The sequence below is a fragment of the Thalassophryne amazonica genome, chromosome 16 (assembly GCF_902500255.1).
Source record: "Thalassophryne amazonica chromosome 16, fThaAma1.1, whole genome shotgun sequence".
Classification (NCBI taxonomy): domain Eukaryota; kingdom Metazoa; phylum Chordata; class Actinopteri; order Batrachoidiformes; family Batrachoididae; genus Thalassophryne; species Thalassophryne amazonica.
In genome coordinates, this window is record NC_047118.1 from 39,182,195 (window position 1) to 39,201,288 (window position 19,094).

The following is a 19,094-nucleotide window of genomic DNA, read 5'->3' on the forward strand; positions in this document are numbered from 1 at the left end:
TCCCCATTACACTCGACATATTATTTACAAATGTATACACGTAGAACTCAAAGGGCTATTGGTTGCAGTGCCCTGATAGGAGACCTGCCCGCCAACCTTCTACCAGACTTTATAGGGGCTGGAGGACGGGAACTGGGTGTTAATTCAGTCTCACAATCAGTTTTAAATAGTCCACAGAGGATCTACCACAACCCACTCTATCTGCCCACACAGGCAATTCTGTCTGTTATTTCAGTCCAAAATAATTAGTTCATCAGTCAATTTTATTTATTTATTTTTTAGCAGTATTTAATATTTAATATGTAGACTGGGGAACTGATTCTTAGAAATGTTTTATAACACAAATTCTTTTATTGCCTAGATGAGCCTGTTTCTAAATGAGTTCATGAATACCCACTGGAACTTATTTCTAATTGGTCAGTTCCACAATAGCTCATGCCTGATTACTGAGGCAAAAATAAGCCAAATACTGCAGTGTTCAATTAAAACAGTCAATCTGAATTGTGCTCAAGACAGAAAAGAACCAGCCCGCACAAATTTCAATATCCCACAAGTATATTTACAGAGGACAAATACACAACCCAACACCACATAAAAATATTCACAATAATAAATCCAGTCATTAATTGTTTTACCGGTATGTAATTTTGATTACCTTATGCTTGAAATATATTAAATAGGCAAAACTGACCAGCTTTTCCACTAATCCGGTGTGCAAAAGTTAACCATATTTTAACCACTTTGTCCAAGTTATATGATAATTTGATATGGAAAGTAAGAAGGTGATGGTATTTATTTATTGTTTTTGAGTTATCATCTTAACAAGCTGAATAAATTTATTTAATAGGTTTATCTCTGAATTTTCCCCTTAAAGAATTTTTCTTTTCACCTTGGACACAGACTCGCACACATACAGAACACACAACAACAACAGACATCCGCACAATATCCATAGGGTCCCTGACCCCTAGACCAGGCAGAATCTTAATTCTTCCTCCTGTCTTTTACTTTCAACACAATAAAATCACACAATTATATTTACAGCAATTACACACAATTATATTTTGTTAAATTATAAGGTTTAGTAGTTTGCCTTTTTAATGTAATTCCTGTACAACACACACTCAGAGATTATGAACTTTTACCTTTTAATATATTCTAAAATCATGTATTTACACCTAGCGGGGCAGATTCTAAGTCTTCCTCCCCAATTTAGGAGGCTCTAACCTCAAAGGATTCGAAGTCCCTGACTTCATGGCCCCAGGCCGTGGTGTGATATTTTGCAGAATATCTTCAGGCTCCTTTTTTTATACCGGTATTTTTCTCTTCTCAAAATAGGAAAATATGATTTATGCATATAAACCCGCCGATTTACGCTATAAACTCTGCGGCCCCCAGACCGCAGTTGGAACTTCTAATAAGAACTCAGTACTCCTTTTTTGTCACTCTTTTATTCTTAAATTCCTTAAACTTCTCTTAATTTGTCACCCCACTCATTCTATTTTAATGCTGAGCCATTTGCCTCACTTTCAGACATCAGTTTCTTAGTATGTCCAAAATGCACAATTTTATTAAAATGGCTTGTGCTTGCCTTTTACAGATAGGCAGTCTGGAAGGATTCAATGTCTTTTCCCGTGGCTGAATTGCCATCGCTAAGTCTCTGTATTGATCTGTCAGAGGTCTCCTCACGAACCGGAAAAAGACAAAATTTCATTAAATAATGTTTCAAATGACACAGCGTTGATGACTCTGGCAAACGGCTTAACGACGATGACAGCCAAAAAATACAGTTGCGGCGAGATCTGCAAAAATGAGCGTGCCCTGAAGATTCATCAGGGTCGAATGAAATGCTTAGTGCAGGAGAGTGCGGCACAGTGCACAGGACCCAGTCCTGTGAGACCATGGAGGAGCCCGGCCAGGAGACACCTCACAGAGCCCAGAACCTCCAAGTGACAAGCTCTCCAGCCCCCAGCAAAGTAGTTCAACAGCCACGCATCAAATGGCCGGCAGCGAGTCAGCACAAAGTGTGGCACCAATTCTATGTGGACCCAGCCAGAATCATTGAAGCAACAGCAAAAGGGGATGCTGACAGGCGGCTCCAGACCATGACAACCATCATTGTCACCTTTGGAACAGAGAGGTCTGGTGTGGAGGAGTGCAAGTCTAATAGACCTGACTACATTAAAACCGAAGGGCTGCAAAGATCCACCATCTGCAGAAAGAGCTGTGGGCCTGGCTAGGCAGTACATGGTAGCACAGAGGAGGAGAAACCACCACTAGCTGAGCTCCGGAACATCATCAGGAAGAAACTCATGGACCCGAAGAAGCCGATGGCACAGGAGATGGAGGAGAAGATCCAGGAAGCGAAGTGCATTCATAGCTGATCCATTCAGATTCACCAAACAGCTGTTGGGGCAGAAGCGCAGTGGGCGGCTAGTTTGCTCCAAGGAAGAGGTAGACCAGTTCCTGGAAAGCAACCTGAGCGACCCTGAAAGAGAGCATGAGCTAGGGCCTCAAAGTGCCTTGTTGGACATGCCATCTCCCACTGTGATTTCATCACCTCTGAGCCCACCTGAAGGAAATCCAAGCGGTATTGACTGCAGCCGGAGCAAGATCAGCTCCAGGACCCAGTGGAGTACCCTACAAGGTGTACAAACACTGCCCAGAGCTTCTTGGAATCACTCTGGAAGATCCTGCGTTGTGATTCATGGTGCAGAGGAGGTGTTGTGGACCAGTGGAGGCAGGCGGAGGGTGTCTTGATATCCAAGGAGGAAAATTCCACCAAGCTAGAGCAGTTCAGAACAATCTCGCTCCTTGGGCCGGGTTCACACGGCAGGATAATTAGGCCGATATCGGACCCGATCTTTCCCTTCCGACAATCTTAAGGATGCCCTGATAATCGTGATGACGCTAAAGATAATCTTATCAGATATTCTTGCCGTGTGTGGTGTATTAAGAGTGCTCTGATCTGCTCGGAAGGGCGTCAGGAGCACTCCGATCGCAAATCGGGGATATTCAACATATTGGATTTTTTTTGCCCGATATTGCAGCGTGTGTTGTGTCTTCCGACCACAAACGAGCATGCAGCCTGCTGAATGTGATGTGCAGCCAATCAGAAAGCAAGGTGACAAACGTACGGAGCGGAAAATAAAATCAAAACAGCTGTTCTGACTTACCAGAAAGTCCGGTGGTCGCGCTGTCCCCACGCCTTTAAAGAACCACGACCAAACCTGTTAGATCCATGATTTTTTATCTTCACGTGTGTGGTCTCTCAGGTTTGGAAACCTAAGATAATTTTAAAATCCTGTCGTGTGAACCAGGCTTTAGTGTGGCGGGGAAGATTTTCTTCAGCATCCTTTCCAGAAGGTTGACAGACTTTCCTCCTTAAGAATAGTTACATTGACACTTCGGTCCAGAAAGGTGGGATTCCAGGTGTGTCAGGATGCCTTGAACACACCGGGGTTGTCACCAGCTGATTAGGGAAGCATGGGAGGTTACGGGAGACCTTGTGGTACTTTGGCTTGACCTGGCCAATGCCCAGGGTCAGACTGGGAACAATTCGGCCCTGGCATTTTCCTCTGGACCAGCCACTATTGGCCCGACGAATCCACCCCCAAACACGCACACCACCCGTCCATACCGAACCCCCAATGAACAAATACTATACACCTAAACACCATGAACACACACCTAAACACACACTTTCACTGTCATTTCACCTTGATCATAGTACAAAACGCGGACCCGGCACCACGAGGGGGCGTCCTGATAACATTAAAGGCAATTACATATTTTGACGAAATTACAAGTTTAAATGACATATATAATCATGAGGTTTATGTCACAGAAATCCTACTTTGCAATCACACTGCAGTCATTGTTAAATTATTTCCTTTTGCATTTATAATAAACACTTGTATTTATTTAGTGTTTGTTTTTCTGGTTGAAATAAGATATAAATAATCTACCAGACTTCAAAAAATATACAAGTTTCCATGTTATTTTATTTGTCTAAAAATAAATGTCTGAGGTTCCTTATGTTAAACAAGAAATTATCTAATCTGAAATAACAGGTGGTTTTAATACAGATGACAGGTGTTCTAAACTTTTTTTAACAGTAATCAGAAATTTTGAGGTGGGGGGGTAACAACAACAAAAAACTTTTCCAATGATTTTTCTTCAGAAAACTGCTCTATAAATGAGCAGTCCTGTCACACGTTAATGTTTTGTACAGATCAGTGGTTTCTGCACCAATCGGATTGGTCCAATCAATTTTGTAGAGATCAGTGGTTTCTGCCACGAGTCTTCCGTGTTTTGGCCCGACGTGTTGTTCCTATTGGACAATGCCAAGGTACATCACAGCTCAGAGTGTCGAAAGTTAGCACACATCTCGACAGAACACCGGCTCTGTGGTATGCAGGAGATCACTTGACCGAGTGTCTTATACATTCAAATAATAATTTTTAAAAATACTGTCAATCACTCTTCACTCTTAGTCAGTCTCTTACAACGGTGCAGCGTAATACACGAGCTTTCCAGGAGCGCACGTCTCCTCCGGTGCGCACTTTTTTTGGGGGGGGGACCCCGCCCCTGTGGTGAACTCATCGCCCCCTTAATATTTTTTTTTTCTGGCGCCGGGGCTGACAAAACGGAAGCAAATGCACACAAGCGGAAAAAAAGTTTGTGTCTCCAAAGTGTGTGTGTGTGAGTGAGTGAGAGAGAGAGAGTGAGAGAGAGATGTGTAACCACTGCTAGGATTCACACAGCAGCTAATTAAGGAGCTGAAGTAACAAAAGTAAAGCACAGTTAATTAAGATAAAAGAAACGATTCCAACCTTGTATCAGTAGAAGAGCGGAGAGAAGTCCAGGCGCCGAGGACTCAATCCATTCACAGGGGCAGGAGCAGCCGCCTGCTCTTCCTGCAATCTGATTGGCCACCCTGTATGCTTCTCCATTGTCATTGGCTGTTGGTCATGTCAATCGTGCTCGATGTAAATCTCCGTTGTGTGAGCAAACGGAAACAAAACTGAAACCTACAATAAGACTGCGCTGTGTATGAAACACTACAGAACTTTTATTTTGACACAAATTCAGGAAGTGGCTCTGCAGCTGCGCCGATTAAATGCTGTAGCTTCACCGATCACGGTGAAGCTACTTGACGAGGAGTTCAGGGTCTCTCGCACAAGAGAGGCTTTGCTCTATCGGGACTCCAAGGACTCAAGAGTGGCAGCAGCAGGCATTGTGGTACGAACGGACAGGAAGTGGAGGGCTCAGGAGAGTTTGGAGGCAGCAGAGTCTCGGTTGAGGCACAGGTCTCTGGTGGGAATGTGGGAATGTACAGGACTAGGAACATTTCCTCGGCCACTCTATGAGAAGGTACACGGCAAGGACAAACACCAGCTAGTCCTGAAGGAGGTGCGCTCAGGGGTCGAGGAGGAATGGGCCACTAGGATGGTGTGCATGCAGCAGCAAGAGCATGTAGAAGGTGGGAGGGCGTGCTGGAGAGGAAGGTTTCCTGGCCGGAGATCTGGCGGGCAGAACCCCACCGCATCACCTTCATGGTTCAAGCCACTTTTGATGTCCTGCCCAGCCCATCCAGTCTCCACCTGTGGGGCATGGGTGACTCTCCGGCTTGTGCGCTGTGATCCAGGAGAGGCTCTCTGGAACACATTCTGAGCAGCTGTTGGATAGCCTTGGGAGAGGGCCCATACCGGTGGCGGCACAACCAGGTGCTGAAGTCTGTTGCAGAGACTCTCTCTAAAGCAGTGGATAAAAACAACAGCACCAAGCAACAACTGGGCAAAAGGAGCATCACCTTCATCAGGGCTGGAGAGCAGCCACAGTCACACCCCAACTTGCAGCTGGCCTTATCACCTCAGCTGTGGAATGGGATCTACGAGTGGATTTGGACAAACAGCTCAAGTTCCCAGACCATGTCGCAACAACTGCTTTAAGGCCAGACATCGTGCTCTCGTCAGTTTCCTCAAGGCAGGTGCTATTGATTGAGCTGACAGTTCCCTGGGAGGTTCACATAGAGGAGGCAAATGAGCGTAAGTGATCAAAGTACCAGGAGCTGGTCGAGCAATGCCAAAGAAGAGGCTGGAAAGCATGCTGCAAGCCTATTGAAGTGGGGTGTAGGGGTTTTGCTGGCCGCTCACTGTGCAAGGTGTACTTGCTGCTTGAAATCAAAGGGGCTGCAAAACGGAAAGTCATCAAGTCCACCATGGAGGCAGCAGAGAGAGCCTCCAGGTGGCTTTGGATCAGGAGGAGCGATCTGTGGGCAAATGCTACTGGGACACAAACCAGGGTCTGATCAACCCTAGCTGGGTCGCCGGAGGGAGGGTGTATGATGTTGAAAGACCCAAAACGTCTGATGAGCTCCGAAACATCACGGAAAATGTGTCCCAGTGCATCTCAGGATGTATCTTTTAGTTATCAAATTAGTTTATATCATTACCTTCTTTTAGTCACGTCGGGGTCACCATTTGTTAGGACCGGGGTGTCTCCTGACCTCACCCCACCCCGTTATCTTGTCCCGCACGTCCATTTGATTAAAAGAAGGTTTTGACCAGGTATTTAAATTTGAACACAATTACTCTGGCAAATAAACCTCTACACGGAGATTTATTAAACAGAATTTAAATGTAACAGAATGAGTTGGGTGAGTTTACCATACACAAAGCTTTGCGGATCCATAGAGCAGTCTGTCCCTGAAGTAGCCTTAGCAGGTCATCAGCGAGAGAATATCATCCGAAGAGACAACTACCTTTCCCTGGGCCCCATTTTTATAATAAGAATCAGCTCCTCCTATTCTTAGAAACGAAGGGTCTTCTTCCCCTCTGCTTTGGGGCATGGTCCTGCCCACTGCGCTGTGCTGTCTTCTTACTTACTTTTTTCCCTGAAATGACACCTGTGCTTAAACTGATAAGAAATTGTTTTGGGCAAAAAACTTCTAACTGAAGGACTGTCAGCAAGTCTTATCACAGCAGTTATACAACAGAAATATTTGCACATCTCAAAGTTGCACAACATTCTGAGAAACAAGTCTAAGCATACCCACGTAACAAGTTTAATCTCATCTTGCTGACAGAAGTCCAGTACTGGCATTCTGTTCCATATGTTGTTTGCATATTTCTCAACATATCTTACTGGGCCTCAGCAATAGAAAACATCAAGTTTACGCTTTGAAAATGATTATATGAGTAAAAAACATCTTAAAACAGCATAATCAGAAAATAAACCAACAGTTTTAGCAGAAGCAAATATAATCATAAACATAACAGGCCTTTAATTTGGTGTACACAATACACAGTTCAAAAGTATACAGACATACACAGTTCAAAAGTATTTGAACATATACGAGGTCTGTTAGAAAAGTATCCGACCTTATTATTTTTTTTTTTTAAACCATATGGATTTGAATCGTGTGATTGCATCAGACAAGCTTGAACCCTCGTGCGCATGCGTGTTTTTTTATGCCTGTCGGTTGCGTCATTCGCCTGTGAGCAGGCTTTGAGTGAGGTGTGGTCCACCCCTCTCGTCTATTTTTTTATTGCGAATAAATGTCTCAACAATTTGGAGCTTTACTGCATAAATTTTTTTCCAGAAACTGTGAGAGACCTCCAGGTGGACACCGTTCGAAAAATTAATATGGCTTTCAGGGACGATTTTATGGGGATTAAACAGATTACGGGGTGTTACTGCCGCTTTAAGGATGGCCCACAACTGCTGAGAGCGCGGCGCGCTCCCAGCCCCCATCGACAGGCTGACACCCCGCTGGAACAACCAGATCATTTCCAACGTGAAAGCTTTGTTGATCCGGGACCTCGTCTGACTTTCACAAAAAGGCAGAAGATGTGGACATCAGCACTTTTTCCGGCACATTCCACCGTTACGGGAGTTTTTTTCATGGAAAGAAAAGCGGAGGGACGCGCCACGGCTCCGTTCATTACGTGGGACAAAACCACCTTGGTGTGGTCTCTCAGGACAGCTTCAGGTGGATTTCAGACGGATTCCGGTTGCTTTCCAGTCGTGTGAATATCCGATTGTGATTGTGCATGAGCTGGACATGCCAGAACATGTCCCGTGAGGCTTCATCACGGCGTTGCTTTGCGCCGAGCGGCTGCACCGCGACGCGCAGTGGAGCAGCTTCTCTTTTCCATGACAAAAACTCCTATAACAGTGAAATGTGCCGTTCATTTTTAAACTGGAGGCTGTCTTGATCCGGTATGTCATCTGACTAGCACAGGAATTGTGAAAAGACGTGGACATCAGCACTTTTTCCGGCACTTTAAGACAGACGTGCGGAGGAGCTCCGCACATCGCGATGCAGCCGCTCGGCGCAAAGCAACCCCGTGATGAAGCCTCACGGGACATGTTCTGGCATGTCCAGCTCATGCACATCACAATCGGATATTCACATGACTGGAAAGCAACCGGAATCCGTCTGAATCCACCTGAAAGCTGTCCTGAGAGACCACACCGAGGGTGGTTTTGTCCCGCGTAATGAACGGCGCCATGGCACGTCCCTCCGCTTTTCTTTCCATGGAAAAAAAACTCCTGTAACGGTGGAATGTGCCGGAAAAGGTGCTGATGTCTATGTCTTTTCACAATTCCTGTGCTAGTCAGATGACATACCGGATCAAGACAGCGTCCAGTTGAAAAATGAACGGCACATTTCACTGTTACAGGAGTTTTTGTCATGGAAAGAGAAGCTGCTCCACCGCGCGTCGCGGTGCAGCCGCTCGGCGCAAAGCAACGCAGTGATGAAGCCTCACGGGACATGTTCTGGCATGTCCAGCTCATGCACAATCACAGTCGGATATTCACACGACTGGAAAGCAACCGGAATCCGTCTGAAATCCACCTGAAAGCTGTCCTGAGAGACCAACACCAAGGTGGTTTTGTCCTGCGTAATGAACGGAGCCGTGGCGCGTCCCTCCGCTTTTCTTTCCATGAAAAAAACTCCTGTAACGGTGGAATGTGCCGGAAAAAGTGCTGATGTCCACATCTTCTGCCTTTTTGTGAAAGTCAGATGAGGTCCCGGATCAACAAAGCTTTCACGTTGGAAATGATCTGGTTGTTCCAGCGGGGTGTCAGCCTGTCGATGGGGGCTGGGAGCACGCCGCGCTCTCAGCAGTTGTGGGCCATCCTTAAAGCGGCAGTAACACCCCGTAATCTGTTTAATCCACATAAAATCATCCCTGAAAGCCATATTAATTTTTCGAACGGTGTCCACCTGGAGGTCTCTCACAGTTTCTGGAAAAAAATTGATGCAGCAAAGCTCCAAATCGTTAAGACATTTATTCGCAATAAAAAATAGATGAGAGGGGTGGACCACACCTCACTCAAAGCCTGCTCACAGGCGAATGATGCAACCGACAGGCATGAAAAAACACACGCATGCGCACGAGGGTTCAAGCTTGTCTGACGCAATCACACGTGATTCAAATCCATATGGTTTTTTAAAAAAATAAAAAGGTCGGATACTTTTCTAACAGACCTCGTAGATATCACGTAATTAACCTTAACTGTCGATCACATAATTAATAAGCATTGATAAATGTCAATTACTATGCGCATATAAGTAATATATCCTTCACATAATTAAGCACATTTAGGATATCTATGCCTTCAATTCTTCCTTTTGACCTCTGTCACCAGAGGTCAACACCTTAAGGCCATTAAGGCCAGTTAACACCAATTCAGGTCGATTTAATATAATTCAATTCCCGACAATGATCCAATATTCCAATCAAACCAATACACTGCCAACATGTAGGCATAAGGGCAAACATCAGTTGACCCCACTACAGTGCCCCTGCGCCGTACCCTCAGAGCCAGTCTTAGTGAGTCAGAGTCCCACAGAGACAAGGTCAAGTAATCGTGACTGGGCCTGCCTTAGGTTGTCCCAGGGTTCAAGATGGGATCTTACCCGTCATGGGCTGTCCAGTCTCCAACACCCATCTGAGAAAGGATACCAACTGGGCAGGGGTACCAAGGGGTGGGGGAACAACCATGTAAGGTGTCATATCCAACAGTTTAAAATTTTCACAGATCATCAAATTTGTAGGATTATTGAAAGTGAATTGAAGTAGCTTTTAGTAATTTATCTCAGAAAAGATCTGTTGGATTAATCAATGCTTAAACAATACATGACAATAGTATTAAAAATAATACTACAAGGTTGAGTAATCATGACTGTCTGCCTTAGGTTGTCCCAGGGTTCAAGATGGGATCTTACCCATCATGGGCTATCCAGTCTTCAACACCTTCCTGAGAAAGGATACCAACTAGCTAGCTATTGATACGTAATTAGTAAGCATTGATAAATGTCAGTTACTAGGCGCATATAAGTAATATATCCTTCACATAATTAAGCACATTTAGGATATATATTCCTTCGCAGCCGGTCTGCTCTGTGTCAGCCTGATCCCGTCAGATCTCAGACGCTAAGCAGAGCAGGATCTGGTTTAGGGCTGCAGCTATCGATTATTTTACTAATTGAGTATTCTATCGATTATTCTGGCGATTAATCAAGTAATCGGATAAAAAGTACTTCTGCATTTTTAAACATCAATAGTCCAGGGCTCTCCCTAAGCAATGGCACAATGCCACTGTGCCAAAGTGTTGACATTTTGCTGAAATGGCAATGGGATGTGGCTTTCTGTTTTGTTTTCTCCAACTTGTAAAATGTAACCATTTTTAAGGTTTTTTTTTTTTTTAATAAAGGTTGATGGACTGGTCCCTGATGATTTTTTTTTTTTTAATCCCTTTTTCTCAGCAATTCAGCAGATGCATTTCAGCTGGAGGTTGAACATGCAAGCCTCAGTCAGTTTTTTTTTTATTATTATTTTATTTAAGTTACTGTGTTTGTGAAGTGTTGTGTGTTGCCCAAAAAAGCAAAAATTAAAAAGTCAAACACAGTGTGAGTCTGAGGGAAACACAGAAGAAAGAGTGGACTTCTGCTGTTTTGTCAATGTAGCCGGGGACAGAGCTGTGACTCGCCTGGTCTGAGAGCCCCTCACACTGGGTAGAGAGAGACAGCAGCTGGCCACCGAGCCCGTGTGTTTTTAAAAAATACACAAATGCACAGGAAGTCTATTTCAGATGATCAGCGTGGACCATATTTCTCTTAAAAGGCTTTATTTTACTCTGTCACGTTGGAAAGCGGTAGCTATCGTTGCTATTTGATTAGCTGTTATGCTCCAGTCTTCTTGTTTTTTTTTTTTTCCTGCGGCCGTTGCAGCGCCACACACAGGCCTGGCATATGTACTACAACGTTAAACGAAGCTTCGAGGCACAGAATTTGCCTCGAACTTTTTGTGTAATCGAATTATTCGAGTTCCTCGAGTAATCGTTTCAGCCCTAATCTGGTTAGTGCTTGGATGGGAGACCTCTTTGGAACACCAGCGGCTGTGTGTGTTTCTCCAGGTAAAACTGGAGTTGTGTCAGGAAGGGCATCCGGTGTAAAACTTGGGCCAGTTACCAATGCGGATCTGGTTGTATCCGCTGTGGCAACCCCGAACGAAACCGGGAGCAGCCGAATGAACAACAGGATATATATTCCTTCATTACACACTGGCTCATGGTTCCAAACGCTTCTTTGTCTGTTGTACAGTAGACCTGTAATCTGTGTGTATAGATGACCTGCCAAACCTGATACTTATAGCATTACTTAAAGCTATAATGTTTATTACCAGAAGTGGTATATATCATTTATTACCGTCTGGACGTTAGTTTTATACAACACCTAAATGTAGATCCTTGTCATTTGATTGGTGGATTGTATGTCACATGGCTTTGATCATTTGTACCATAATTGTATTGACAAATAATTTATTGTATGCTTTGCATAATTTGTTGTAAATGGACTGCATTTATATAGCGCTTTTCCATCTGCATCAGACGCTCAAAGCGCTTCACAATTATGCCTCACATTCAGGGTGCTGCCATACAAGGCGCTCACTACACACCGGGAGCAATAGGGGATTAATGGCCTTGCCCAAGGGCCCTGAGTGATTTTCCAGTCAGGCGGGGATTTGAACCCATGATCTTCTGGACTTAAGCCCAACACCTTAACCACTAGACCATCACTGTTTTTTGTTTTCATCCCATATGTTTTGCTCTGTTGAGCAACTCCACTACCTTCTTGTAGAAAGTATGTCCATTACATGAGGAATGTAAATCTAATACGCTGTAAGCTGATTAGAAGCTTACGCAGTGTTGTCAGGGACAGCTCTAGAGGACATAGAAGTGCTGTTAGATGACAAATTGAGAAGTTCCTATCACTATTTATTTATTTGGTGGATTGTGGAAAGTAGACATAAGTACTTTTCCACCTGTCTAATTGTAAGTAAAATATGAAATGACAAAGATCTATTTAGGCATCATGTAAAACAAATAGCGTTTACAGATGATAATTATTAGTCAGTGGATTTTATTATTCCTTTATGCATTAATGGACAGTGGAAATTAGTGGGAAAATGTCCCTTGTCCTTTGTTGCATGTATGACATTCATTTTTACAAACACTGTGAGTTACTGGAAAATGACACCTAAAACAATCAAAAGCATATCTGTTTATGATTTTTGCAGAGGCACTGAGCGTGTGGAGTTCCTTGCTCCCTCTTTGTGTCTGGCTTTGGTAACATCCACAACAGTTTGGATGCAGTTTCAAAACCTGAACACTACCAGGAGTGACTGGGTGTTGGTGTATGGATCCAGCACGGTGTCCAGTGCTCAGAGAGAAGGACGCACACAAAAGTGGACATTCAGCTCACCTCCCATTCACAGGTACAGTTCTCCCTCTGCAGAGAGAAGGGGTTGGCTTCTGAACTGGTCCTTTCTGTTTGGGGATTGTATGTTCTCCCCATGTTTGCACGAGTTCCTCCCACTTCCAAAGACATGCAGGTTAGGAGAATTGGCAGCTCTACATTGATTGTAGGTGAGTGAGAGTGTGAATGTGTTCATTTATAGTTGTTTGCCCTGCAATGGACCAGCGGCCTATTCAGGCTGTACCCTGCCTTTTGCTCATTGACCACTGCTGGGATGGGCTCCAGTCCCCATCACTGTGACCCTTCAAATGGAATGAGTGGGGATAGAAATGAATGAATGAATTCCTTGTCCTACCATTATAACTGCTGCATTTATTATTTGTAGCAATAATCGCAAAATGAAGACTTTGTTGAACCGCCTGAACAATGTTGGCAAAATACTTCTTTTTTCATCATAGTCAACCAGTCCCAGGACATTACAATGATGATGGGGTTCTTGATCTTTTTGTCCAGCATTCAGCAAATGGCTCGATGACGGTAACAACACATTCGTTCTTAAAACGTTTGCTGATTTAACATATATATGTTTGGTTTGTTATATAAAAGCAGTTTGATATTCTTGAGACATATTCTACTTGTTTTCTCTCTTGTACTGTCTCTCAGGCACAAGTTATTGATGGGGCGACTGGTCGTCCTCTCTGGACAGCAGAATTTGTCTGCCCTGGTCTGGATATCGACGCTTCAGCAGTCTCCACCACAAATGGTTTCTCAGCGTTCTTGTTCTGGGCGAGTGAACCAATTATAGCACAGAAAAATGGCGCCAAGACAACAGTGAGTCTGAACTTATTTTACTTAATTACCTCCCCTAGGGAAGTTATAGTATCACAAGAGAAGGCAAGGGAGCATGAATCCTCATCGACATAGAAGTGAAAATATGAAGGAAACAAAATCATGACCATATCAGGTTCTGTAACCAGAAATGGCTGGACATAAATGCTGAACACAGACACTAGGGTTTGACGTTCAAAAAGCTTTAGTGAAAAATCGTGCAGAGGTCAGTGCACAAAAAGGCAGTCCAAAATCAGCAACAGTAAAAAAAAAAAAAAACATCAGGCAGTAAGTGAGGTCGAGAAAACAGGCAGGATGTTCACAAAACACAGCAGGGCAACCAGAACAATGACTCAGAAGAAAGACTGGAAGCGAAGGCGGTAAAGCGATCTGGTGTGAAAGGGTGACAAAGGCAAAGCTTAAATACAGAGAGAAGTGAGCAGGTGATGAGCATCAGATGTGCAGGAAAGATCCAGAGCAGGGCGTGGAAAGTCAAAGAGAAATGCCCACCACCAAGTGCCCAAGTGACAGACAAGAGAAAGCAGTGAAAAGAAAACCAAGCAGAAAAAAAAAAATCACACAGAAAGAATAGATCACAAATCCCAATCCTGACAGACGAGTGATGGTGCAGTGCAATTTACAATCTAACCACTAGATGACACGAAATCATACACATTGTAGCTTTAAAAACCTTTTTAATACTGCAAGCTATGTCAATTTATTAATGATTGAAATAGATTTTTCTTAAATTTGCAATAGTGACATCATATGATGAGTCACTTCATGGCCATTTCACTAAACACACGGGTCCACCGTAGTTGAATGTAAGTTAGACAAATGGAAAAAACTACACACACGCTTGAAGTTATGAAGAATGCAAAGCCAAGTGGAACACCCACCTGTATACAAAACTACCATTGACCAAGTTCAAAACGAAAGACCAATTCAATGGCCACAAGAAAGATATAGAGGACTTTTGCTTCACTTGAGGGGATCATCAGTTATTTACCATGGGACTGTTCCAGGAATTTAAAAAATAAATAAAAACAATACAGTTACTCAACCATGCTTCCAAAAGCAGTACTGATCATGTACTTGTGGTCATTGCCATGGAACTTTTCAAAGATTTGTATTAAAAAGTTGCTTTTAGGATAAGTGTCTTATACTATACACACACACACACACAAACACACACACTTTGGGAAAAGGTTTAGCCTGAGCAGTATTAATTATTATTATTATTATTATTGTGTTTTGGGGCCTTGCTCGAGGCACACATAGCGAGTGCCCCTCTAGTTTTTGACCTGGCTTCATTAATAACATTTTAAACTCTTGTTGAGTCTGTAGGTTGCACCAGGTGTTGTTGCAGCAGAGCCGCTCATCAGAAAATTATTCCTACTGCATCCAACATATCCCGCAATCCTCCTGCAGCTCGCGAGCACGACCGACACGGCCGTCACATCTGCAGGTAAAAGTCACCACAGTGATGAAATGTGTTGTGGCTGCACAAAACTTTAATGGATCATAGCGGTTTTATAAGAATCACTGCCGATGTTCACATTTGCATTCAGCGAGTACTTGCAGAGCTCAGATGCTGTCGGTGTGCGACTTCTTGAGCCTGAAATCGGGTTGTTCCATTCACTGATCAGCAAGTAACTGAGACTAAACCATAACAATAACTTTTACCAGCACTGTGACACCCCAGCAGCTGTTGTAATTCAGGCGATAATCTTTTCCAGAAAGGGACAAAGTACATGATTTTCAGGTTTTTTGCTTATTTTCTGAGACTATTTAAAAAATAAAAAAAATCAAACAGTCATGGCAACAATAAATGGGAATTTTACTTGTTCTTGCAAACGTCAAAACAAGCCTCTTCTAATTTCACAATAATGTAACATGAATGTTCTGTCATCTCCAATGTCCCCTCTGGTAGTGAGTTACCAGGAGCACCAGAAAGACGCTTCCTACATCACCGTATCCTCTCCCCCCACACCACATTCGGACCCTGGGGCTCGATTAATCAAGAACATGAGCCTGAGAGCTGCAATCGCCAAAGCTCAAGTCGTCAGGCTGCAGGAAAGCAAGAAAACTGGAGGACCCATCAAATCCAGTGTGTTTGAGGTCAACAAATTCTTCAGACATCTCTCCTTTAAACGTCAGGTGAGAAGATGAGACCATCAGGTGGCCATTGTTGATAACGATCCTCATGGATGTGAACATTGTGTTCATGAAGCGTGAAACATCATCGTTTTATTATTTTGGTCCCGTGCATTTAGCATCCAGTAATATTTTCATGTTTTGTATTGAGTGACAGCAGTAAAATATGAATTGGACAACTGTTATAATTTAAGTCTACTAAAATTTATGATGTTAAAAAGATTCATACTGCAAAATGGAGCTGCAACTAAAAATGGTTTTTTAATCAATCTATTGATTGTTAAAATCAATAAATTAAGATTTTTTAAAATCCCAATAAATGTGTTTTTATTAGTCTACTAATTATTTTCTGATTAGATGATTATCTTTTGAGTAATTTACCAGTATATCATAACTATAAATTCTACCAATAACATTAATTTTAAAGTTAAAAGTTTAACATTAAAAAGGCCATTTAGGGGGAATTTTATTTATTTATTTATTTTTGGGAAGTGGGGGAAGAAAACCTTGCAAACAGTTCTACCTCTTCCCAAGATGCAGGATTATTATTATTATTTATTTATTTATTTTATCTAAACATACATGCATCAAGCTACAACTGACAATTATTTTCATTATGAGTTAATCTGATGCTTATTTTCTGGTTTAATCCATTAGTTGTTTGGTCCATAAATTGTCAGAAAATGGTGAAATTATTGATCAGTGTTTCCAAAAGTGCAAGATGGCTTCATCAAATGTCTCGTTTTGTCCATGTTATGCTTAGTGTCAAGGATGGGACAGAAAAGAAGGAAAAAGGAAAGAAACCAGAAAACATTCATATTTAAGAAGATGAAATTAGAGGATTTGGATAGTTAAATAAAAAAAAAAAAAAAAAAAAGACTCAGAATGATTACACAGTGATCAAAATACTTGGTGGTTAATTGATTAATACTGTTGAAACTCTCTTGCAAACTAACATTCAGTTTCCCAGTTTGACAGGTTTTTCACAGGGGAGACACGGAATCATTCAGTATTTGCCTTCAGATGCTGATGTAGACAGCCTTGTGGTGTTTCTGTACGTGTGTCTAATAGTGCCTTTGAAAAATTTTAAGAATAAATAACAAAATACACAGATATTAGAGATTGTTATGATCCTCCTTAATATTATTAAAATTTGACAGAAATTGAATAGTTTTATTGGGATAACATTTTGACTTCTAGGTTTACTGCAGTAAAGTGTTACAAATAATCATAGTTTTAAAATCATTTCTTGTGGTTGTACAGCTGACTATTTTTTTGCTGTTGTGGTTTTTAAAATTTTGTTTAGTGATGAAGCGATGACTGCAGCTGCTGTCTGTCACTGGATGAAGAGGAGGAACGTTTGCACCAACACAAAACTGACAATTCATTTGAAGCTGTTTACATGATTGTTTTACCAAGTATAACTTTAATTTATTTTTCATGACATGACAAATCCTCATTGTGAAGGATTATTTATGAGTCATAGTTTTATCTTTTATTTATTTTTCAGTTCTTCTATGTCATTTTGACACAGTGAGACTGTTTGTTGAAATTATTTAACTTGCATTCAAGGTGGTATTTCAAATCATTAGAGTGTTTCTAATTGTTTGGCACTGATGGCAACAGAATAATTTTTATTTTTGAAAGTGAAGCACAATAATGCAGGTGAAAGAACAAAAGTGTGGTAAATCTACTGAGGTCAGTATGTTTGTTATGTCAGCACTTTTTTAATGTAAGTTATCATGGAGTTTCTAACCTCATCCTCGCTGCTCAATACCACGTTATACAAGTCTGCCAGTGAAAGGAAAATAGTCACAGACAATAAGGGACATGTAATTACTTTTTAAAGTAATCACCACAATTGGTCACAATGATGAAGTAAAAGATGAAGCTGATCATTTTATATTGTGTATAATCAGTTTTATTTTTGTTTGTTTTTAATGGTTTTTCATAAAATGTCAGAAAAATAACCCAAGAAGATTGTAGAGAAGCTTGAATCTTCGACTGGACTGGGTTGCTTGACGCAAGGATGTTTTGCTTCAAATCGCAGAAGCTTCCTCAGCTAAAATTCTTGCTCTGGTAGTCTGACGTCTGTCTTGACTCTTGTAGAGAAGAATAAACAGAAGCCACAAAAGCTGGAGTTTTAAACCTAACCAGACCCCTCCTACCAAGAGGCAGACTGCTATAGGCTAGTGACTAAACAATAGCTCTAATTAGAAACTATTGTGCTCTAGTTAGCACCCTCCTAATGACAGGGCAGCTGTCCCTCCTAATGATGGGACTGACGCCTCTGCTGATGGCTCCCTTGACGACTCTCCTGATGACGTGAATGACTCATTACCATGAACAAAAGACTGAAACTGCTTTGACCTGAGTACCCCTTTGTAAACAGGGGACAAAGCGTGTCTCAGATCCCCTCCCTGGTTAAGGCTGGGTTTCAACAGTTTCAATAGAATGCCTCCTTGACCCCTCTCTCGAACCATTTCTTCTTCATATACCAGCACCACAGAGAGGGTGCCAGTGGACCTCAGTCTGCAGTTCATCTTCACCTTAAAGACACTAACCACACGTTTGAGGACAAGGAAGTTACAAGAGTCAAGACAGACGTCAGACTACCAGAGCAAGAATTTTAGCTGAGGAAGCTTCTGCGATTTGAAGCGAAATGTCCTCGCGTCAAGCAACCCAGTCCAGTCGAAGATTCAAGCTTCTCTACTATGGAAACCACCTGGACAACTGAGAGCCTACGCACAAAACCCAAGATGATAAAAAAAGAAACTCAACCAACTGTGCAAAACCCATATTTGCAGTGATTCTGCTTGGGACTCCAGCTGGACTCTCTCCTCTATCTCTGCTCCAACCTTCAGAGTCCCTACTTCACCGGACTGTGAATTCTTCAAATTATATTGGATTGACCATAGAATTGATTAGATGGTCTCTGAACGCGATTGACACCATTTTTTTCAACAAGGAAATCAGGGCTGGGGGACCCTACTTGCCCAGATGGAACCTGCGGGCTATGTTCTCGACGCCTGGGTGAACATGGCGTGTCACATGCTTGGTGCACTCTCTGTGGAGGACGTTGAAGATTTATTTATATTTGGTTTTATTGTAGGAGGGCTGGTACTTATTGGTTTACGTGCTGCCCTGACCTACCGGAGAATTGGCAAAACGGCTGCCACCAGAACCACGACCCCTCACCTGTCCGTCATGATTAATGAGTTGGGCAAGGCATTCTCAGACTGCGTTAACCCTTGATCTCAGACGTAAGTTGGATAACATCTCGGAGCAAATGCACGCCTTGCAAAGGAAGATGTCGGAGACCAGGGAATACTCA

At 42.6% G+C, this 19,094-nt stretch overlaps 1 protein-coding gene across 1 annotated transcript in view; it reads left to right on the forward strand.

Annotated features, from left to right (window-relative positions):
* fam234b (family with sequence similarity 234 member B) overlaps positions 1-17,462 on the forward strand; it is a 51,504-nt gene extending 34,042 nt beyond the window's left edge. Inside the window, exons 8-13 of the mRNA XM_034190156.1 lie at positions 12,597-12,794; positions 13,234-13,312; positions 13,439-13,606; positions 14,951-15,071; positions 15,537-15,763; positions 17,067-17,462. Of these exons, the coding sequence (XP_034046047.1) occupies positions 12,597-12,794; positions 13,234-13,312; positions 13,439-13,606; positions 14,951-15,071; positions 15,537-15,763; positions 17,067-17,069 (796 nt within the window). The 3' untranslated portion in view covers positions 17,070-17,462. The remainder of the gene's footprint in view (positions 1-12,596; positions 12,795-13,233; positions 13,313-13,438; positions 13,607-14,950; positions 15,072-15,536; positions 15,764-17,066) is intronic.
* The last annotated feature ends 1,632 nt before the right edge of the window (positions 17,463-19,094 follow it).